This window comes from Mustelus asterias, chromosome 22, assembly GCF_964213995.1.
Source record: "Mustelus asterias chromosome 22, sMusAst1.hap1.1, whole genome shotgun sequence".
Classification (NCBI taxonomy): Eukaryota; Metazoa; Chordata; class Chondrichthyes; order Carcharhiniformes; family Triakidae; genus Mustelus; species Mustelus asterias.
Window position 1 is genome coordinate 56,960,972 of NC_135822.1, and position 23,068 is coordinate 56,984,039.

The 23,068-nt window shown below is 48.1% G+C and overlaps 2 protein-coding genes across 3 annotated transcripts in view; both read left to right on the plus strand.

Moving 5' to 3' along the window:
- cnnm3 (cyclin and CBS domain divalent metal cation transport mediator 3) overlaps positions 1–11,033 on the plus strand; it is a 34,913-nt gene extending 23,880 nt beyond the window's left edge. Inside the window, exons 8-9 of one of the 2 annotated variants that reach the window (XR_013500556.1) lie at positions 5,512–5,637; positions 10,738–11,033. Coding sequence is in view for 1 of the 2 variants with exons in the window: in XM_078239254.1 (XP_078095380.1) it covers positions 5,512–5,579 (68 nt within the window). In the remaining variant the exon portion in view is untranslated. Of the gene's footprint in view, positions 1–5,511; positions 8,028–10,737 lie in introns of those variants that run through there. The other variant, XM_078239254.1, reaches the window with a different exon arrangement.
- Positions 10,784–23,068, plus strand: part of LOC144510036 (bone morphogenetic protein 1-like) — a 307,138-nt gene continuing 294,853 nt past the window's right edge. Inside the window, exon 1 of the mRNA XM_078239242.1 lies at positions 10,784–10,878. The gene's annotated coding sequence lies outside the window, so the exon portion shown is untranslated. The remainder of the gene's footprint in view (positions 10,879–23,068) is intronic.

The following is a 23,068-nucleotide window of genomic DNA, read 5'->3' on the forward strand; positions in this document are numbered from 1 at the left end:
CGATTATGGGGATAGGGCATGGATGTGGTTGTTGTCGGTGCAGACTCGATGGGCTGAATGGCCACCTTCTGCGCTGTCGGGATTCTATGTGGTTAGGGAAGAGGTGAAATCAGGGTGGCACAGTGGTTGGCACTGCTGCCTCACAGTGCCAGGGACCCAGGTTCAATTCCGGCATTGGGTCACTGTCTGTGTGGAGTTTGCACATTCTCCCCATGTCTGCATGGGTTTCCTCCAGGTGCTCCGGTTTCCTCCCACAGTCCAAAAATGTGCGGGTTAGGTGGATTGGCCGTGCTAAATTGCCCCTTAGTGTCAGGGGTATTAGCAGGGTAAATGGTGTGCGGTTATGAGAAAAGGGCCTGTGTGGGATTGTGGTGGATACAGACTCGATGGGCCGAATGGCCTCCTCCTATGAAGTCCACCATAGCTTGGAACCGAGGACAAACAGAAAAGCCAAAGTCCTGAGTGAAGACTTGCTCCAAGATTTCGCAAGTAAAGAATCTCTCCAAACATAGATATACAATTTAAAATTACTGACTAATCAAGGGATGGGTATTGGAGGCAAGGTCAGAGGTCTTGCAAATATCTCGAGTGCTGAGAGAGAGTACGGAAGAGGTCTGTAAGGAATTAGCCAACATGATGGAGTCATTGGGCTGAGAGATGTTGTCAATAGATTGGAATATGCCACTTATATTCAAAACTGACGCAGACAACCCCTTGGCCATTAGATTCCTTTCCGTATAAAATAATGGAATTAATTATCGGTTGTAAATGAGAGCAGGTCTGCGCAGTAATCTCCTGGTAAATAACTAGATTCAGTAAGAGAGAGGGGGAGAGAGCTGCTGCTTCACTAATATCCCTGATGATTCTGAGGGAGTAATAACCCAAGTGGAACAGTTATCCTCAAATAACATGGATCCCGTTTTCTTAAAGAATCTTGATAAAGTTCCACACACAAACCGATTTTGTTAAACTCAGCTGCCTGGGCAGAATATCATAGAACCCCCACAGTGCAGAGGGAGGCATTCGGCCCATCGAGTCTGCAACAATCCCACCCAGGCCCCATCCCGTAACCGTACATATTTACCCTGCTAATCCCCCTGACACTAATGGTCAATTTAGCACGGCCAATCCACCTAACCCGCAACTTTTGGACTATGGGAGGAACCCGGGGGGAAACCTACGTAGACACGGCAAGAACGTGGAGGCTCCACGCAGACAGTTCCGAGGCCGGAGTTGAACCCGGGCTCCCTGGCGCCGTGAGGCAGCAGTGCCAGCCACTGTGCCACCGTGCCACCCCAAGTAGCAGATAGATATTTAACGGTTGCGAATGAAAAGTATGAGGAGGGGAAAATAGTCTTGGGATAAGGGGTAGCAAATTTACAATAGAGTTGAGGAGAAACTACTTCTCCCAAAGGGTTGTGAATCTGTGGAATTCGCTACCCCAAAGTGCGGTGGGTGCTGAGACAGTGAGTACATTTGAGGAGGAGTTGGACAGGTTTTTAATGGGTTGAAGGGTTATGGGGGAGAAGGCAGGAAAATGGGGATGAGGAGCATATCAGCCATGGTCGAATGGCGGAGCAGACTCGATGGGCTGAATGGCCTAATCCTGCTCCTATATCTTATGGACTATAAAATGGGTGACAAAGGCAGTCCATGAAGAATAGAATGTCCACAGTGAAGTTGAAAAGATGTACCAGCTTTCGTGGGCGTAACGCGACATGTGTTGCAACAAGCACAGAAGCAGTAACGAACAAAACCCACCAGAATGTTGTAACAGCACAGCAGAGACTGAATGGAAGTCAGAGCACCTTGCGGTGTTGGGATCTGACCATAAGCTGAGCATTGTATTCAGTTCCGTTGGGTGGATAATCTTGGAGAGATTGGCGTTATTCTCCTTGGAGAAGAGAAGGTTGAGAGTAGATTTGATAGAGGTGTTCAAAATCATGAGGGGGCTGGACAGCATAGAGAGGAGAAACTGTTCCCACTGGCAGAAGGTTTGAGAGCCAGCGGGCAGCGATTTGATTCGAAGCAAAGAGTTGGCATAAATGGTTTTTTTTCTGATTGGCAGTTGGTGACTAGTGGGGTTCCGCGGGGATCTGTGCCAGGACCCCAACTGTCCACATTATATATGAATGATTTGGAAGGGGGAACTGAATGTATTATCTCCAAATGTGCAGATGATACAAAGTTGGGTGGGAGGGTGAGCTGTGAGGAGGATGCAGAGATGCTTCAGTGTGATTTGGACAGGCTGAGTGTGTGGGCATCTGCATGGCAGATGCAGTATAATGTGGATAAATGGGAGGTTATCCACTTTGGTAGCAATAATAGGAAGGCAGATTATTACTTGAATGGGTGTAAATTGAGAGAGGTAGATACTCAGCGAGACCTTGGTGTCCTGGTGCATCAGTCGCTGAAAGTAAGCGCGCAGGTACAGCAGGCAGTAAAGAAGGCAAATGGTATGTTGTTCAAGTTTAAGTTTAACGTTTATTTATTAGTGTTACAAGTCAGCTTACATTAACACTGCAATGTTACTGAGAGAATCCCCAAGTCACCACACTCCGGTGTCTATTCGGGTAACACTGAGGGAGAATTTAGCATGGCCGATGCACCTAACCAGCACATTGGCCTTCATAGTGAGAGGATTTGAGTATAGGAATAGGGATGTTTTGCTGCAATTGTATAGGGCGTTGGTGAGGCCACACCTGGAGTACTGTGTGCAGTTTTGGTGTCCTTATCTGAGGAAGGATGTCCTTGCTATAGAGGGAGTACAGCGAAGGTTTACCAGGCTGATTCCTGGGATGGCAGGTCTGTCACATGAGGAGAGACTAAGTCGGTTAGGATTATATTCACTGGAGTTTAGCAGAGTGAGAGGGGAATCTCATAGAAACTTATAAAATTCTAACAGGGTTAGACAGGGTAGATTCAGAAAGAATGTTCCCGATGGTGGGGGGAGTCCAGAACTAGGGGACATAGTTTGAGGATAAGGGGTAAACATTTTAGGACTGAGGTGAGGAGAAATTTCTTCACCCAGAGGGTGGTGAATGTGTGGAATTCACTACCACAGAAAGCAGTTGAGGCCAAAACATTGTGTGATTTCAAGAAGAAATTAGATATAGCTCTTGAACAAAGAACAATACAGCACAGGAACAGGCCCTTTGGCCCTCCAAGCCTGCGCCGCTCATGTACCCACTCGACCATTCTTTTGTATCCCTCTATTCCCAGTCTGTTCATGTGGCTATCTAGATAAGTCTTAAACGATCCCAGCGTGTCCGCCTCAATCACCTTGCTTGGCAGTGCAATCCAGGCCCCCACCACCCTCTGTGTAAAATATGTCCCCCTGACATCTGTGTTGAACCTTGCCCCCCTCACCTTGAACCCGTGACCCCTTGTGTTCGTCACCTCCGACCTGGGAAAAAGCTTCCCACTGTTCACCCTATCTATGCCCTTCATAATTTTATACACCTCTATTAGGTCGCCCCTCATCCTCCGTCTTTCCAGGGAGAACAACCCCAGTTTACCCAATCTCTCCTCATAGCTGAGACCCTCCATACCAGGCAACATCCTGGTAAACCTTCTCTGTACTCTCTCCAAAGCCTCCACGTCCTTCTGGTAGTGTGGCGACCAGAACTGGACGCAGTATTCCAAATGTGGCCGAACCATCGTTCTATACAGCCGCAACATCATATGCCAACTTTTATATTCTATGCCCCGTCCAATAAAGGCAAGCATGCTATATGCCGCCTTCACCACCCTCTTGGGGCTAAAGGGATCGAGGGATATGCGAAGGAAGGGGGAATCAGGATATTGAATTCGACGATCAGCCATGATCGTAATGAATGGCGGAGAAGGCTCGAAGGGCTGAATGGCCTCCTGTGACTGTGGTCACTGAATCACGAGATGGTCAGCCAGATGTTGGAGGCAGAGTGAGGAGTATAGGTTATGAAGAAAGCCCTGGAAATAATTGGGCTTATTGACTGGGAAAGGAGGTGGCCTGAGAGGTCATTGCGCAGTGCAAGATCATTACTGGAGTGGAAATGGTAACTCTGTGCTGTATGACTTCAGTTTAAGCTGTAAGAAAGAACCAGGGAAGGTAGGCTGAGGCAGATTTTGAACTGATAATTGGGAAACAGCTCACAGAGGGGTGGCTGCCTGGGAGACGCATCGAGTTGGAGGAGTGCAAATCCTGGAAGCATTTATGAAGCCAATTGGCCCGACAATTGGGAAATTTTCGCACTTTTCTAGAGGGTTGAATTAAAATAGAAGATAAAAATACCGCATCATTTGTAACCCCGCGATCCACTCTTTGTGTGTCTTGCCTTGCATGACTTAAGTAGTCAAGCACATTTTTAATCGTGGGGGAGCTGGCCAGCCATCCCCGAAGCTCCGGTTGTTGCCTCTGCCGGCACTCCTTCATCGCTGTCCAATAGGAAACCCTGGCAAATTATTTAAAGTTTTAGAAGTTTATTTATTCGTGTCACAAGTCCACTTGGAGTACTGTGCTCAGTTCTGGCCGCCTCATTACAGGAAGGATGTGGAAAAGATTGAAAGGGTGCAGAGGAGGTTTACAAGGATGTTGCCTGGATTGAGTGGCATGCCTTATGAGGATAGGCTGAGGGAGCTCGGTCTTTTCTCGTTGGAGAGACGTAGGATGAGAGGAGACCTAATAGAGGTGTATAAGATGTTGAGAGGCATAGATCGGGTGGACTCTCAGAGGTTTTTTCCCAGGGTGGAAATGGCTGCTACGAGAGGACACAGGTTTAAGGTGCTGGGGGGTAGGTACAGGGGAAATGTTAGGGGTAAGTTTTTCACACACAGGGTGGTGGGCGAGTGGAATCGGCTGCCGTCAGTGGTGGTGGAGGCAAACTCAATAGGGTCTTTTAAGAGACTCCTGGATGAGTACATGGGACTTAATAGGATGGAGGGTTATAGGTAGGCCTAAAAGGTAAGGATATGTTCGGCACAACTTGTGGGGCCGATGGGCCTGTTTTGTGCTGTGGTTTTTCTATGTTTCTAAGTAAGGCTTACGTTAACACTGCAATGAAGTTACTGTGAAATTCCCCTAGTCGCCACACTCCGGCGCCTGTTCGGGTCAATGCACCCTAACCAGCACATCTTTCAGACTGTGGGAGGAAACCGGAGCACCCAGAGGCAACCCACACAGATATGGGGAGAAAGTGCAAACTCCACACAGACAGTGACCCAAGCCGGGAATCGAACCCGGGTCCCTGGCGCTGTGAGGCAGCAGTGCTAACCACTGTGCCACCGTGCCGTCCCAATTACTGATGGCCATTTGGATTTTGGAGCGAGAAATAGAAAGAAAAGAGGAGCAAAAGAGAGAGAAATGAATGTTGTTCATCTGTGGTCTGTCTAACGGAGACTGCTCGCTGCTTTTACCCACTGTTATGCTCTCAGCAGTGAGTCAGCGTCACAGATCTCACTATCTCCAGTGGCGGACGGTGAACTTTAAGGCACTTTTTTTTTTCTCTTTTTTTAACCTAATGATGCCGTCAGGTACCAGCAGAAGTAAACCACCGCAAACCAGCGAGGAAGACAGCCCAGAGAGGAACGCTGGCGTCTAACCTAGGAGAGTGTCCGAGGGTGCCTTCCTTCTCTGCGTCCCACAGCCACACCACTTCAGTAAGCTGCGAATGTACCATGCCAGTGCCTGGCTGCGGTTGGGGGCCACCCATTTGCTGGACAAACTGTAAATTTGTCGCAATGTGGGGTTTTGGGGGAGGGCTGGAGAATGGACGATTCTAAATTTTGTAGATTCTGCGCACTGTGGAAAAACGGTGGAGTGTATCATGCTATGAAGACTAACCAAACTAATTCCTCAGATAGAACTTGTTCTGTGATTTTTTTTTTAGACTTGGAAGGGTTGTAAATTGTTTTAATCTGTTTAACATCACTTTTCTCCCCATGGCTAATGGGTTCTAGTGCAGTTACTTGAAGAGTACAGAATGAAGACATATTCAAGCAATATCGGATGTGAATATACCCCAGTTCTTTTTATTTTCCTTTGTTTTTAATGCCACAACTAAGAGTAATGCCATTTATAGTAAAAGCTTGATTCATAAATCATCTCCGGGTTTCTTATCATTAGTTTGCAAGCCTTTTGGTCCAATCAAAGCCTCCTTAAGAAGGAAGAATGTCTTGCGTTCCTGCAGCGATTTTTTTCTTCATCCCCCTCAGGGCGTCCCCGAGTGCTTCACAGTGAACGAAGTGCTTTTTGAAATGTCGTCACTGTTGCAATGCTGGAAACACAGCAGCCAGTGCTGGCACAGCAAGCTCCCACGGACAGCAAAGTGATAACAACTAGATGTTATGCCTTGGTAAGAATGCCCCACAAGAGGAAGCATCTGCTCCACGTCTACTTCATCCGTACCTTTTATCATCTTGTAAACCTCAATTTGATCTCCCCTCATTCTTCTAAATTCCAGAGTATCGGCCTAAACTGTTCAATCTCTCTCCATACGACAAACCCCTCATCTCTGGAATCAATCTAGTGAACCTCCTCTGAACTGCCTCCAAAGCCGCTACATCTTTCCTCAAATACGGGGACCAAAACTGTACACAAATGCCTTGAAATAGTGCCATGGGGGTCTTTTAGGCTCACCTGGGAGCACTGGTGCCAGCCGCAGTTATGCCGCTTGGCTTATGCCTGACAATATTTTAATAATGTGGCATTGAGCCATAAGACTTGGAAGAACACACGTTGGATTCCCCAACTCTGTTAACCACAGCAATAGTTCACACTTGGATAATACTGGGCGAAGTATGGGCTGCAGCCCACTCAGCCAGCAGGGTCTCTTGACTCATTACCAAAGGGGACCATACACCAACAAGAATCAGTGCCTTCAGGGGACCAAAGAGGTTAAAACTTAAGCATGATCCTCAGTGACTTTACTGACAATCATTTTGCTACTGACCAGGCAGTATTATAAGTTCATAAGATATAGGAGCAGAATTAGGCCATTCGGCCCATCGAGTCTGCTCCACCATTCGACCATGGCTGGAATGCTCCTCATCCCCATCCTCCTGCCTTCTCCCCGTAACCCTTCAACCCATTAAAAATCTGTCTAACTCCTCCTTAAATTTACTCACTGTCCCAGCACCCACCGCACTTTGGGGCAGCGAATTCCACAGATTCACAACCCTTTGGGAGAAGTAGTCTCTCCTCAACTCTGTTTTAAATTTGCTGCCCCTTATCCTAAGACCTCTCGTCCTAGAATGCCCCACAAGAGGAAGCATCCGCTCCACGTCTACTTTATCCATACCTTTTATCATCTTGTAAACCTCAATTTGATCTCCCCTCATTCTTCTAAATTCCAGAGAGTATCGGCCTAAACTGTTCAATCTCTCTTCATACGACAAACCCCTCGTCTCTGGAATCAATCTAGTGAACCTCCTCTGAACTGCCTCCGATGCCACGACACCTTTCCTCAAATACGAGGACCAAACTGTGCACAATACTCCAGGTACAGCCTCACCAATGCCTTGTACAGTTGCAACAATACTTCCTTACCTTTATATTCTATTCCTTTAGCTATAAATGCCAACATTTCATTCACTTTCTTTATTATCTGCTGTACCTGCATGCTAGTTTTCTGTGACTCATGAACAAGGACACCCAGATCCCTCTGCACTGGAGCTCCCCGAAGTCTCTCCTCATTTAGATAATCAGCCGCCCTCCCATTTTCCCGACCAAAATGCAGGACCTCACGTGCCTCATTATGTAGTCCAACCAGTGCTCTTGCAGTGAGCTCTGCTCCTCATTGATCTGCTTTGAAATTCTGCAAGGCAGCTGATGGATTTTTCAGCTAGTTGTTTGGTAGTACAGAACTCGAGTATTTCTGGGGCAAAATAGAGAGCCTTTTTTTTGTCAAAGCTTCTTGTTTTGCACTCATCAGAGCATTTGCAAGCATGGCAATATAAGAAAAATCAACAAATTGACACTATGAGGAGAGAGTGCTGATTGGTTAGCATGGTGGCACAGTGGTTTGCACTGCTTCCTCAGTGCCAGGGACCCGGGTTCGATTCCCAGCTTGGGTCGCTGTCTGTGCAGAGTTTGCACATTCTCCCCGTGTCTGCATGGGTTTCCTCCGGGTGCTCCGGTTTCCTCCCACAGTCCAAAGATGTGCGGGTTAGGTTGATTGGCCATGTGAAATTCTCCCTCCGTGTAACCTGAACAGGCGCCGGAGTGCGGCGACTAGGGGATTTTCACAGTAACTTCATTGCAGTGTGAATGTAAGCCTAATTGTGACACTAATAAATAAACTTTACTTTAAATAGACTCTGGTAAAGGATTTGCCATGGAGGATGCACTATGCATTCCTGATGAGTGTAAGGGGAAAAGTTAAGACAAAAGTTGTGTTTTTATCCAACAATACTCAAATTATGAAGATACAAGGAGGTAAGTAAGGATAAGGAAGAAGTCTTTGCGTCACAGGATACACCCCTGTCGCATTCCCCCGCAGTCGGGCATCAGGCTGCGTCTTGTGTGCCCCTCGTGTTTTGAGTTCCTATCTATCCGCTAGCTTATTCCAAAGAAGATGGCCGATTCATTCCTTTCATCTGGAGCTGAATGATCACTACACACTGTCGCGTAACAAGGGTACCTCAAAGAAATGACCAGTTGTGCCCTGCCTCCTCGGCTAGATGCTGCCATGGCGGCCATCTCCATTCGTGACCACAGTGGTTAGCACTGCTGCCTCACAGCACCAACGACCCGGGTTCGATTCCCCGCTCGAGTCACCGTCTGTATGGAGTTTACACATTCTCCCCATGTCTGCGTGGGTTTCCTCCGGGTGCTCCGGTTCCCTCCCACTGTCCAAAGATGTGCGGGCTAGGTGGATTGGCCATGCTAAATTGCCCCTGAGCGTCAGGGGACTAGCATGGAGTTATGGGGCTAGGACCTGGTCGGTGCAGACTCGATGGGCTGAATGGCCTCCTTGTGCACTGTCGGATTCTATTCTATTCTGGCTGTGGTCTGACGCAAGAGTTGGCACTATTCTCACTGTAGATGGAAGGTGAGTAGATGTTGGAGGAAGCACCAGGAAGGAAGGAACGTGCATTTATATTGCAATCTTATAACGCTTCTAAAGTCTTTATAGACTGTTATGAACCACTTGGAAGTGTCATCACACTTGCCGGGAATGCAGCAATTGGTGCACAATTCAGAAAAAAAGTTTAATGACCAGACAAGCTTTGTTTAAGTTGCCAACTTAAAGCCATAGAAACCCTACAGTGCAGAAAGAGACCATTCGGCCCATCGAATCTGCACCGACAACAATCCCACCCAGGCCCTATCCCCGTATCCCTACATATTTACCCGCTAATCCCTCTAACCCTCATATTTACCCACTAATTCCTCTAATCTACGCATTCCGGGACACTAAGGGGCAATTTAGCATGGCCAATCAACCTAACCCGCACATCTTTGGACTGTGGGAGGAAACCGGAGCACCTGGAGGAAACCCACGCAGACACAGGGAGAATGTGCAGACTCCACACAGACAGTGACCCGAGGCCGGGAATCAAACCCAGGTCCCTGGAGCTGTGAAGCAGCAGTGCTAACCCACTGTGCTACCGTACCGAGCCCTCACAAGACGGGAGAAAAAAAACCTGGCTTTTACCGGAGAGGTGGCATTTTCTGCTCAGATAACTTCGAATTATAGAATTCCTGCAGTGCAGGAGGAGGCCATTCGGGCCATCGAGTCCGCACCGAACACAATCCCACCCAGGCCCCATCCCCGCATGTTTACCCTGCCAATCTCCCCGACACCAGGGCCAATTGAGCATGGCCAATCCGCCTAACTTGACCACTTGTGTGTCTGGTTTACTTTTCTGAAGGATTGTGCTACCTCTTGGATATACTCATTAAGCAAGCAGTGTACTGCCTGGTCAGAGCTGGTGTGTAAACCATGACAAGTCTTGCTCAGAGCAGTGCCTCTCTCTCGAATGCTGGCGCGATAGGTGTCTTCAGTGAAAGGTTTCGCCGTCTCAGTAAGGTTGCCTCGAAAGCGACGAACGTCCTGCGTTCCTCCCTGAGCTTCTGACACAGGTCGGGAAGTTGCAGGTTTCGTGCCCGCTGTGTGCAGAGCTCGCCGGCCTCCAGGCTTGGGGGGGGGGGAGGGGGAAATGGGGAAACATTGTCACATCCGGCCTCAGTTCTCCAGGATAGGGAGTCAGAAATACGATCCAGCCTTTCCATCTCCCGACTCTTCTGCAGTGACTGCCGCATGGATGTGCGACAGGGGGGGAATCTGTCTTTGCAGCAATGCCCTCCGTGGTCAAATATCCTCGCTTAAGAATGGTCACCTGGGGTGAGGTGCAAGAAACTGATCCCAGTGGAGGCAGAGGAACTGGAAGCTAATTGGACTGGAAAACGAAAGGGCAGCGGACAAATGGCAGCAACTGGAACAGCTTAAAACACAGCTAGAATCTGATGAGGTGCTTCCTGTCAGATTTCTTTTCTCTCCCTTTCTTTATCATTTTAGTTTTACTCTGCCTGGCCCCCCCCCTCCCTCTGCCTGCCCCCGCCCCCCCCCCCTCCTCCTCCCCCCGCCTAGAGATTTCAGCCACCCGTCTTAAACACGCTGCCCAAAATGATGTCCTCCTCAACACATCACAAGTATCTTCGAAAACCCTGTAGTTTTACCAAAGAGCTTGGGGAGGGTAAAAGTAAGTGCCAAACGATTCCGCCACAATCACATGTCGTGTTTATTTGTGTTCCAGTTACTTCAGGAGCTTCTGAATCGGGAAGCAACCATCAGGTTTCAGATGAATGATTTAGTGGGTTACTTTGTGCACTCTCGTTTTATATTCCAAAAAGAAAAATTGTGTAACCTCTGGTACATATTTTTAATCACATTCCAGGTAAATATTTTTTAATCATTGCAATTAAAAGGTACCTGTCATTTTGTATGTACATTTATATTGTAATATTGCAGATATATATTTAGAAGAGAAAATGGGCCTGTATTGTGTCGTATTGTACTGATGAGATGTTGCATTAGATTGCAGGTCAGTTTAATAAATAAAAGGAAAACATTCTGAATACGGGTGCATTGTACTCAGCGGAGGGACCAGCTTGGAGCCTGAGCTCTCCTCCCTCAGACGCTGTATGATTCTAAGTACAGCTTCTCTCTCTCTCTCTCTCTCTCTGACGTACCTGAATACCAGAGCCTTATTTTTTAAGTCTATGTTGAGAAGTATGTTTTTTTTTCGTGTGTTCTTTAGAAAGGTACGAAAACTGGATGTACCTACGTACGTATGTTGTTTTTACAGAATTGAGTTTGCCCATTTCTTCCCCCCCCCCCCCCCCCCTCTTCTGAAGCTTATTTTTGAGGTCCCAGTAACTCTTTGCTCCCTCATCCCGATGGTGGGGGGGGAGTCCAGAACCAGGGGTCACGGTCTGAGGATTCGGGGTAGACCATTTAGGACAGAGATGAGGGAGACATTTCTTCACCCAAAGAGTGGTGAGCCTGTGGAATTCGTTACCACAGGAAGTAGTTGATGCCAAAACATTGAATGTATTCAAGAGGCGGCTGGATATAGCACTTGGGGTGAATGGGATCAAAGGTTATGGGGAGAAAGGATTAAGCTATTGAGTTGGATGATCTGCCATGATCATGATAAGAACATAAGAAATAGGAGCAGGAGTAGGCCATCTGGCCCTTCGAGCCTGCCCCGCCATTCAACAAGATCATGGCTGATCTGAAGCGAATCAGTTCCACTTACCCGCCTGCTCCCCATATCCCCTAATTCCCTTATCGATCAGAAAACTATCTACCCGTGATTTAAACATATTCAACGAGGAAGCCTCCACCACTTCAATGGGCAGAGAATTCCAGAGATTCACTACCCTCTGAGAGAAGAAGTTCCCCCTCAACTCTGTTCTGAACCGGCCCCCCCTTATTTTGAGGCTGTGCCCTCTAGTTCTGGTTTTCCTTCTAAGTGGAAAGAATCTCTCCACCTCTACCCTATCCAGCCCCTTCATTATCTTATATGTCTCTATAAGATCACCCCTCATCCTTCTAAACTCCAACGAGTACAAACCCAATCTGTTTAATCTCTCCTCATAAGCTACACCCCTCATCTCCGGTATCAACCTGGTGAACCTTCTCTGCACTCCCTCCAAGGCCAATATATCCTTTCGCAAATAAGGGGACCAAAACTGCACACAGTACTCCAGTTGCGGCCTCACCAGTGCCTTGTACAGTTGCATGAATCGGAGCAGGCTCAAAGGGCTGAATGGCCTCCTCTTGATCCTATCTTCTATGTAAAAGTAAAGCAAAGTTTATTTATCAGTCACAAGTAAGGCTTACATTAATACTGCAATGAAGTTACTGTGAATTTCCCCTCGTCACCACACTCCGGTGCCTGTTTGGGTCACTGCATCTAACCAGCACGTCTTTCAGACTGTGGGAGGAAACCGGAGCACCCAGAGGAAACCCACGCAGACACGGGGAGAATCGAACCCGGGTCCCTGGCGCTGTGAGGCAGCAGTGCTAACCACTGTGCCACCCATGTTCCTTCTATGTTTCTATCCGAGTATCGTTGGCAGGTTATTTGGCCTTTTTAAGCGTCGCATCTGTCACAGCTAAGTCCAGTCGTGTGCTCGTTGAAGTTCACCTGGGCACTTCCCCGTGGGAGGAGAGGGGGGTGGAATGAGTGAGAAATGGGAACACAGGCCGTTCTCCACCCTCCTTACCTAAAGGAGGAGCTGCAGCATCCATTACTGCCACCCCAGTTGAAGTAAGTTGGCACGATTGAGGCATTGAGTTGTGGGCCTTGCTCTCTGCATGACTTACTTGCCATCAGAAGCACTGGAGAACTGGCTTGCTGTGTCTTTCTTGGTTGGGACTCGTGGGGCACTGAAGCTGGTATCTGCAAACTGCTCAGATTTTACACTCCCATCACTCTATGTTTCAGACTGGGCTCTGCACGGGGTTTGCATTACATGGCTACGCTTTCAAACACCTACCACCGGTTTCCTGCACCCCTGAAATTATTGACAATTAACTGCTGCTTCCCAATCCAGCTTGCCGCCAGCTGCTTTCATGATCTCCGCAGTGTGTTCTGCCCTTCAAGTTTATTTATTTATTAGATACAAGTAGGCTTACATTAACACTGTCATGAAGTTAGTGTGAAAATCCCCCTAGTCGACACACTCCGGCGCCTGTTCGGGTTACACTGAGGGAGAATTTAGCACCAAACCAGCACGTCTTTCGGACTGTGGGAGGGAATCCACGCAGACACGGGGAGAACGTGCAGACTCCGCACAGACAGTGACCCAAGCCAGGAATCGAACCCGGGTCCCTGGACGCTGAGGCAGCAGTGCTTGCCACTGTGCCACCGTGCTGCCCTACGTTGAAATGTCACGCGGTGATATGTAAATGCAATTCCCCCCCCCCCTCTTCCTGGAGGCATTGTTCCTCCGTCAAGCCTTTTCAACATAGAAATATGGTATCATCACATACAGATGCAACTGATTTGATTGCTGCTTTAGTCGGCTGAAATTGGAGTATTGATACTCCTTATAAACCATAGTAAGAAGTCTCACAATGCCAGGTTAAAGTCCAACAGATTTATTTGGTATCACGAGCTTTCGGAGCGCTGCTGCTTCATCAGATGAGTGGGTTCACAAACAGATTACCTGTAAAGACTTGCATTCCAACCATTACCTTGAAATTGAGTCTGTGTCTATATGCCCTGTTTGTGAACCCAACTCTCCACTCACCTGATGAAGGAGCGGTGCTCCGAAAGCTCGTGATACCAAATAAATCCGTTGGACTTTAACCTGGTGTTGTGAGACTTCTTACTGTGCCCAGTTCAACGCCGGCATCTCCACATCATGGCTACTGTATCAGCCATGTAACAGGTGATTGCAGTATATTCTCGGGAGTAATGGAGTTAAGGCCCTGAATTTTACCCACCTCACTGTAATATGACCTTGAGTTCAGCACAGGAGGCCAAAAATTTTGCTCTTTCAATCTTCCAAGTCTTTTTCTCTTGAGTTCTTTAAGTGGGTGCAGACAGTAGCAGAAGGAGAAGCCAATCAAATTCACAATGCTGTTCCACCATTCTGTATCTCCCAATACTGCTGGTTTCATTGGTTGGAACATTGACTACAGGAGTTGGGACATCTTGTTGAAGTTGTACAAGACATTGGTAAGGCCCACACTTGGAATACTGTGCACGGTTCTGGTCACCCTATTATAGAAAGGATATTATTAAATTAGAAAGAGTGCAGAAAAGATTTACAAGGATGCTACCGGGACTTGATGGTTTGAGTTATAAGGAGAGGCTGGATAGACTGGAACTTTTTTCCCTGGAGCGTAGGGGCTTTCGGGGGTGATCTTACAGAGGTCTATAAAATAACGAGGGGCATAGATCAGCTAGATAGTCAACATCTTTTCCCAAAGGTAGGGGAGACTAAAACTAGAGGGCATAGGTTTAAGGTGAGAGGGGAGAGATACAAAAGGATCCAGAGGGGCAATCTTTTCACACAGAGGGTGTTGAGTGTCTGGAACGAGCTGCCAGAGGTGGTAGTGGAGGCGGGTACAATTTTGTCTTTTAAAAAATGTTTAGACAGTTTCATGGGTAAGATGGATATAGAGGGATATGGGCCAAAAACGGGCAATTGGGACCAGCTTAGTGGTTAAAAAAAAGGGGGCGGCATGGACAAGTTGGGCCGAAGGGCCTGTTTCCCTGCTATATGCCTCTATGACTCTTGCAAGTTCCTGCACTGATGGAGATCAGCCATGATCATATAGAATGGCGGAGTGGTCTCGAAGGGTTGAATTGCCTACTCACTCCTAATTCCTGTGTTCCTCCCCGTTGCATTCTAGCCCAGTGAGGCAAGGCCCAACATGATAACATCGGCCTTTTCGGTTACTTTGTGTATGCAGCTTTTAATCATCGGCCCACACAGGCGGACTCATTCTTTTGCTCTTCCACAGCTCCCAGTTTCTTCATATTTGGGAAATAATCCAATTTGTCTGTCTTGAATCCAAAATAGATGATCTCTCGTTTTCCCATAATTGGACAAGTCTTGTATGTTGGATAGCTAATTGCACTCTGTGTCGTTGGGTGGCACAGGGGTTAACGCTGCTGCCTCACAGCGCCAAGGACCTGGGTTCCATTCCCGGCTTGGGTCACTGTGGAGTTTGTACATACTCCCCATGTCTGCATGGGTTTCCTCCGGGTGCTCCGGTTTCCTCCCACAGTCCCAAAGATGTGCGTGTTAGGTGGATTGGCCATGCTAAATTGCCCCTTAGTGTCCAAAGATGTGCGTGTTAGGTGGATTGGCCATGCTAAATTGCCCCTTAGTGTCCAAAGATGTGCATGTTAGGTGGATTGGCCATGCTAAATTGTCCCTTAGTGTCCAAAGATGTGCGTGTTAGGTGGAAGAAATCGGGTACAGTGGGAATAAAATAATAAAGGCATTCACAGAAGCTGAAAGGGCATATTGAAATCCAGGAGAGTTTTTAAATTAACATGGAATGAGCAGATCTGCAATGAAATGTGAGAAAAGGTAGCATAGCCAAGGTAGTCTGTAGATGAAAGGCTTAGTGGGGCAACTTCGGAGATGGTTGTTGAATCACCACTGGACTTATGTCATTCAATAGGTTGAGCAGTCTATCCCTCTGAGCAATGTGTGACTGACAGCTGAGGGGCAGTAGAGGTTCTTGCAGGAATTGAGCCACTTTGGAAAAGTCTGCTCTGGGAAATGAAAAGCAAATGGACAAAAAAAAGACTCTGCTTGGGATAAATGCAATTGACAATCCTTTAATTTATCTGGAGTACTGTGTACAGTTTTGGTCTCCTTACATGAAAAAGGATAGACTGGCACTGGAGGGGGTGCAGAGGATATTCACTCGGTTGATTCCGGAGTTGAGAGGGTTGGCTTATGAGGAGAGACTGAATAGACTGGGACTATGCTCATTGGAATTCAGAAGAATGAGGGGAGATCTTATAGAAACATATAAGATTATGAAGGGAATAGATAAGATAGAAGCAGGGAAGTTGTTTCCACTGGCGGGTGAAACTAGAACTAGGGGACATGGCCTCAAAATGAGGGGGAGCAGATTTAGGACTGAGTTGAGGAGGAACTTCTTCACCCAAAGAGTTGTGAATCTGTGGAATTCTCTGCCCAGTGAAGCAGTTGAGGCTACCCCATTGAATGTTTTTAAGGCAAGGATAGATAAATTTTTGAACAGTAAAGGAATTAAGGGTTATGGTGAGCGGGCGGGTAAGTGGAGCTGAGTCCACGAAAAGATCAGCCATGATCTTATTGAATGGCGGAGCAGGCTTGAGGGGCCAGATGGCCTACTCCTGCTCCTAGTTCTTATGTTCTTGAGTGCAACAGGAGCAGCAGTCGTCTACTTGAGTAACCTGTATTTTTAAATAGTTTTTAGGCTCAGGTGTGGCTGGTTGTTGGCATTTAGGACTTTTTTAATTGAAGCTGAGATTAAAGGAACGGTTTAGATTTGAATACTTTCTGAAATCACTGAAGTTCATAAGATATAGGAGCAGAATTGGGCCACTCGGCCCATCGAGTCCATTCCGCCATTCGATCATGGCTGATATGTTCCTCATCCCCATTCTCCTGTCTTCTCCCCGTAACCCTTCAACCCATTAAAAATCTGTCTAACTCCTCAAATGTACTCACTGTCCCAGCACCCACCGCACTTTGGGGCAGTGAATTCCACAGATTCACAACCCTTGGGAGAAGTAGTTTCTCCTCAACTCTGTTTTAAATTTGCTACCCCTTATCCTAAGACTATGACCTCTCGTCCTAGAATGTCCCACAAGAGGAAGCATCCGCTCCACATCTACTTTATCCACACCGTTTATCATCTTGTAAACCTCAATTTGATCTCCCCTCATTCTTCTAAATTCCAGAGAATATGGGCCTAAACTGTTCAATCTCTCTTCAGGTGAAATGTAGAATCCCTACAGTGCAGAAAGAGGCCATTCGTCCCATCGAGTCTGCACCGACCACAACTCCACCCAGGCCCTATCCCCGTGACCCCACATGTTTACTTCGCTAATCTCCCTGACACTAAGGGGCAATTTAGCACGGCCAATCCACCTAACCCGCACATCCTTGGACTGTGGGAAGAAACCGGAGCACCCGGAGGAAACCCACGCAGACACGGGGAGAACGTGCAGACTCCACACAGGCAGTGACCCGAGGCCAGAATGGAACCCGGGTCCCTGGCGCTGTGAGGCAGCAGTGCTAACCCACTGTGCCACCGTGCCGTTCCACTTGTTTTAGCAGGTATAATGGAACAGTGATTGAAATTGGTAAAATGTTGAAAGCAAGGTGAGATGAGATAGAGAATCTGGTGCGGCAACAATAATCTCTCCCTCAATGTCAACAAAACGAAGGAGATTGTCACCGACTTCAGGAAGTGTAGTGGAGAACATGCCCCTGTCTACATCAATGGGGACGAAGTAGAAAGGGTCGAGAGCTTCAGGTTTTTAGGTGTCCAGATCACCAACAACCTGTCCTGGTCTCTCCATGCCAACACTATAGTTAAGAAAGCCAACCAACGCCTCTACTTTCTCAGAAGACTAAGGAAATTTGGCATGTCAGCTACGACTCACCAACTTTTACAGATGCACCATAGAAAGCATTCTTTGTTGTATAGCAGCTTGGTATGGCTCCTGCTCTGCCCAAGACTGCAAGGAACTACAAAATGCCATGAATGTAGCCCAATCCATCACGCAAACCAGCCTCCCATCCATTGACTCTGTCTACACTTCCTGCTGTCTCGGCAAAGCAGCCAGCATAATTAAGAACCCCACGCACCCCGGACATTCTCTCTTCCACCGGGAAAAGGATACAAAAGACTGAGGACACGTACCGACCGATTCAAGAACAGCTTCTTCCCTGCTGCTGTCAGACTTTTGAATGGACCTACCTCGTACTAAGTTGATCTTTCTCTACACTCTAGCTATGACTGTTACACTACATTCGGCACTCTGCCCTTTCCTTCTCTATGAACTGTATGCTTTGTACAAGAAACAATACTTTTCATTATGTTAATACATGTGACAATGATAAATCAAGTCAAAAAAGTTATGCATGTGTGTGTGGGGGTAGAGAGAAGAGGGAAGCTACTGGGGTGAGGACAGAATCCTAGTCGTGCTGGTAAAAATCTGCCAAGTTCCCACCCGACACACAGGAAGAACAATCACTTGGGTGAGGCATGAACAATGGCCCCCATCTATTGGCTGCCAAGGGTGGGGGAGGAGGGGTTTCCTGAAATGAATCATAAGAACATAAGAAATAGGAGCAGGAGTAGGCCATCTAGCCCCTCGAGCCTGCCCCGCCATTCAATAAGATCGTGGCTGATCTGAAGTGGATCAGTTCCACTTACCCGCCTGATCCCTATAACCCCTAATTCCCTTACCGATCAGGAATCCATCTATCCGTGATTTAAACATATTCAACGAGGAAGCCTCCACCACTTTAGTGGGCAGAGAATTCCAGAGATTCACCACCCTCTGAGAGAAGAAGTTCCTCCTCAACTCTGTCCTAAACTGACCCCCCTTTATTTTGCGGCTGTGCCCTCTAGTTCTAGCTTCCTTTCGAAGTGGAAAGAATCTCTCCACCTCTACCCTATCCAGCTCCTTCATTATCTTATAGGTCTCTATAAGATCCCCCCTCAGCCTTCTAAATTCCAACGAGTACAAACCCAATCTGCTCAGTCTCTCCTCATAATCAACACCCCTCTGGTATCAACCTGGTGAACCTTCTCTGCACTCCCTCCAAGGCCGATATACCATTCCGCAAATAAGGGGACCAATACTGCACACAGTCAGATGGATTTAAACTGATTAGTCAATGGGAAAGACGCTGGGATAGAGCAAGGTGCACAAAGGACTTGGAGAGACAAGCAGCATTTCTACCGCGAATGATGGTGAAAATTGGAGGGGTAGAAGGGGGCCGAAATGCAAATTGTGGAGTACCAGTACACTTACATAAATGCACGAGCATGGTAGGTTAGGTTGTAGCTGCAGCCACAGGTATCACTTCAGGGTGGCACAGTGGTTAGCACTGCTGCCTCACAGCGCCAGGAACTTGAGTTCGATTCCCGGCTTGGATTGCTGTCTGTACGGAGTTTGCACATTCTCCCCACGTCTGCGCAGACACGTAGCAAATGCAATTTAAGTTCAAGTTTATTTATTAGCGTCATAAGTAGGCTTACGTTAACACCGCGATGAAGTTACTGTGAAAGTCGCCACACTCCACCGCCTGTTCGGGTTACACCGAGGGAGAATTTAGCACCTAACCAGCACGTCTTTCGGACCCTGGGAGGAAACCGGAGCCCCCGGACAGTGTAGTGGTGTAATGTTCAGTGTTTCGGAATTAAGCTTGTTGTCAACTCCCCCCGAGGAATTCCAAAAGACTGAACATTACACTGTCCGGGTGCTCCGGTTCCCTCCCACAGTCCGAAAGACGTGCTGGTTAGGTGCTAAATTCTCCCTCAGTGTAACCCGAACAGGAGTGTGGCGACTAGGGGATTTTCACAGTAACTTCATTGCGGTGTTAACGTAAGCCTACTTGTGACACGAATAAATAAACTTTAACTTAAATTGCATTTGCTACGTGTCTGCATATCCTCCTAAAGTCAGGCACTATCCTCCTCATGGTATACAACATCACCAAGCTTTGAATCATCCACAAGCTTCATATTTCACTGTCTCTCAGAAGTTCCATTGAACAAGAAAGGCAGTAGATCTCAGAATGAATCCTCGGGGAGTTGACAACATACTTAATTGTGTGGAGTTTGCACATTCTCCTCGTGTCTGCGTGGGTTTCCTCCGGGTGCTCCGGTTTCCTCCCACAGTCCAAAGACGTGCGGGTTAGGTTGATTGGCCATGCTAAAATTGCCCCTTAGTGTCCTGGGATGTGTAGATTAGAGGGATTAGCGGGTAAAATATATGGGGGTAGGGCCTGGGTGGGATTGTGGTCGGTGCAGACTCGATGGGCCGAATGGCCTCTTTCTGTACTGTAGGGTTTCTATGACTTTCTATTAATTCCGAAAGACTGAACATTACACTGTCTTTATCCTTTAGCCAATTCTGTATCCAAATTTTCACTGTCCCCATTATGTAGTGTGCTAATCATAGGATCCCTCCAGTGCAGAAGGAGGCCATTCAGCCCATCCGGCATCTGTTCGGGTCACACTGGGGGAGAATTTAGTACCTAACCAGCACGTCTTTCGGACCGTGGGAGGAAACCGGAGCACCCGGAGGAAGCCCACGCAGACACGGGGGAGAACGTGCAGACTCCACACAGACAGTGAGTGACCCAAGCTGGGAATCGAACCTGAGTCCCTGGCGCTGTGGAGGCAGTAGTGCTGACCGCCGTGTGGGGTGGCAGTGCCAACCACGTGTTGGGGGGGTGGCGGCAGTGCTAACCGCGTGTGGGGCAGCAGCGCTGACGACTGTGCCACCGTGCCGCCTTTGATTGAAGGATAATAATTCCCAGGACCCCAGCTCCCCTGCCCCTCTTTGAAGTGGTGCCAAGGAATGTTTTGCATTTGCCCGAGCAGGCAGCTGGAGTCTCGGTTTAGCGTCTGAAAGAGGGCGCAGTGCTCCCTGGAGCTTGTGCTGCCTGCCCAGCCAAGACCGATGATGCATAACCTGACGTGAGTGCTCAGCAGCCGGCGGTGTTGTCACTTGCGTGGAATGAGTCACCAGAGAGTTACTGAGCTGACCTCTCTGCTATCACGGAAACATGTTTTCACTCCATAGATGGGGCGTGGTGTATTTATCCATGTGCTGTTCCCAAGCATGCTGCTCTTGCAACATTCCAGGAGCTGTCATCATTGTGGTGCACACTCTCCTCGGTTACCTCATTTTCCAGTAAGGAGATAAACAACCTTCGGATTTTGGGGAATTATCACGGAATGCCGTGCGGAGCCTGCACTTTGTAAGGCAGGAGAGGTTTCTTAAGAAAGAATATATAAACAATATCTCAAACAATCACTCACATCAATTATCCCACAGCAATAAAAATCATTCTAAAGGGCAGTGCTGTTGTAAACACATGTGGCAATGGCCTGACTCTTAAAATAGGGCAGTGTTAGAACATAGAAAAACTACAGCACAAACAGGCCCTTCGGCCCCACAAGTTGTGCCGAACACATCCCTACCTTCTAGACCTACCTATAACCCTCCATCCTATTAAGCTCCATGTACTCATCCATGTTCTTTGCTGTTACGTCTTTCGAGTACCTGGCTTCCATTCTCGTTCGGAAACTTGGCTGGAGTGGACAGTTGACTGCAGAGCTGATTTTCCGTACGCAACAGCGTTTCCCCCTTCAGCTGGGGGAGGCCGGAAAACGGCAATAAAAGTGGGAATTTTTATTCTTTCATGGGACAAGTGCGTCGCGGACGTAGGCCATCCCTAATTGCCCCAGAGTAGGTGGCGTCAGCAGCTGCGGTCCATCCGTAGGTACATCCACGGTGCTGGTAGGAACGGAGCCCCAGGGATTTGATCCAGCGACGGTGATATGGATCATAGAATTCTACAGTGCAGGAGGAGGCCATTCGGCCCATCGGGTCTGCACCGACCACAGTCCCACCCAGGCCCTTTCCCCATAACACCATGCATTTACCCTAGCTAGTCCTTCTGACACTAAGGGGCAATTTAGCACGGCCAATCCACCCAACCTACACATCTTTGGACACTAAGGGGCAATTTAGCATGGCCAAGCCACCTAACCTGCATATCTTTGGACACTAAGGGGTAATTTAGCATGGCCAATCCACCAAACCTGCACATCTTTGGACACTAATGGGCAATTTAGCATAGCCAATCCACCTGACCTGCACATCTTTGGCGTGTGGGAGGAAACTGGAGCACCCGGTTTCAAAGATGCTGTCAAAGAAGCCTTGGCGAGTTGCAGCAGTGCACCTTTTAGAATCATAGAATCCTACAGTGCAGAAGGAGGCCATTCAGCCCATCGAGTCTGCACCAAACACAATCCCACCCAGGCCCCATCCCCATAACCCCATGCATTTACCCTTGCTAGTCCCCTGACACTCGGGGGCAATTTAGCACGGCCAATCTACCTAACCCGCACACCTTTGGAGTGTGGGAGGAAACCGGAGCACCCGGAGGAAACCCACGCAGACACGGGGAGAATGTGCAGACTCCACACAGACAGTAACCCAAGCCGGGAATCGAACCCGGGTCCCTGGCGCTGTGAGGCAGACTTCAGACTTTTGTATCTTTTTCCCGAATGAAGAAGGTGGAAGAGAGAATGTCCGGGGTGCGTGGGGTCCTTGATTATGCTGGCTGCTTTGCCGAGGCGGCGGGAAGTGTAGACAGATGGATGGGAGGCTGGTTTGCGTGATGGTGTCAAGCTTCTCGAATGTTGTTGGAGCTGCACTCACCCAGGCAAGCGGAGAGCATTCCATCACACTCCTGACTTGAGCCTTACAAATGGAAAAACTTTAGGAGGGAATCGCTTGCCTAGAATACCCCACCTCCTGCCTGCTCTTGTCACCACAGTATGTATGGTCCAGTTACGTTGCTGGCAATGTTGATGGTTGGGTGGATGTGAGATGTTACGATGATCACAATGTCAAGGGATGAGACTCTGGTGGAGGTGATTACTGCCTTTGTAGCACAAGTATTACTTACTTTAAGGGGGTGGGTGGGATGCCAGCCAAGTGAGCTTGTGTGTCCTGGATGGCATTGAGCAGAATTCCCAGCCTCTGACCTGCTCTGGTAGCTACAGTGTTTATACTGCTGGGTCCAGTTCGGTATCTGGTCAATGGCAATCCCCAGAATGTTGATAGCGGGGGATTCAGCGATGGTAATGCCATTGAATGTCAAGGGTTTTAAGTTTAAGTTTATTTATTAGTGTCACAAGTAGGGTGACATTAACACTGCAATGAAGTTACTGTGAAAATCCCCTAGTCACCACATTCCGGCAATTGTTCGGATACGGAATTTAACATGGCCAATACACCTAACCATCACGTCTTTCGGACTGTAGGAGGAAACCGGAGCGCCCGGAGGAAACCCACGCAG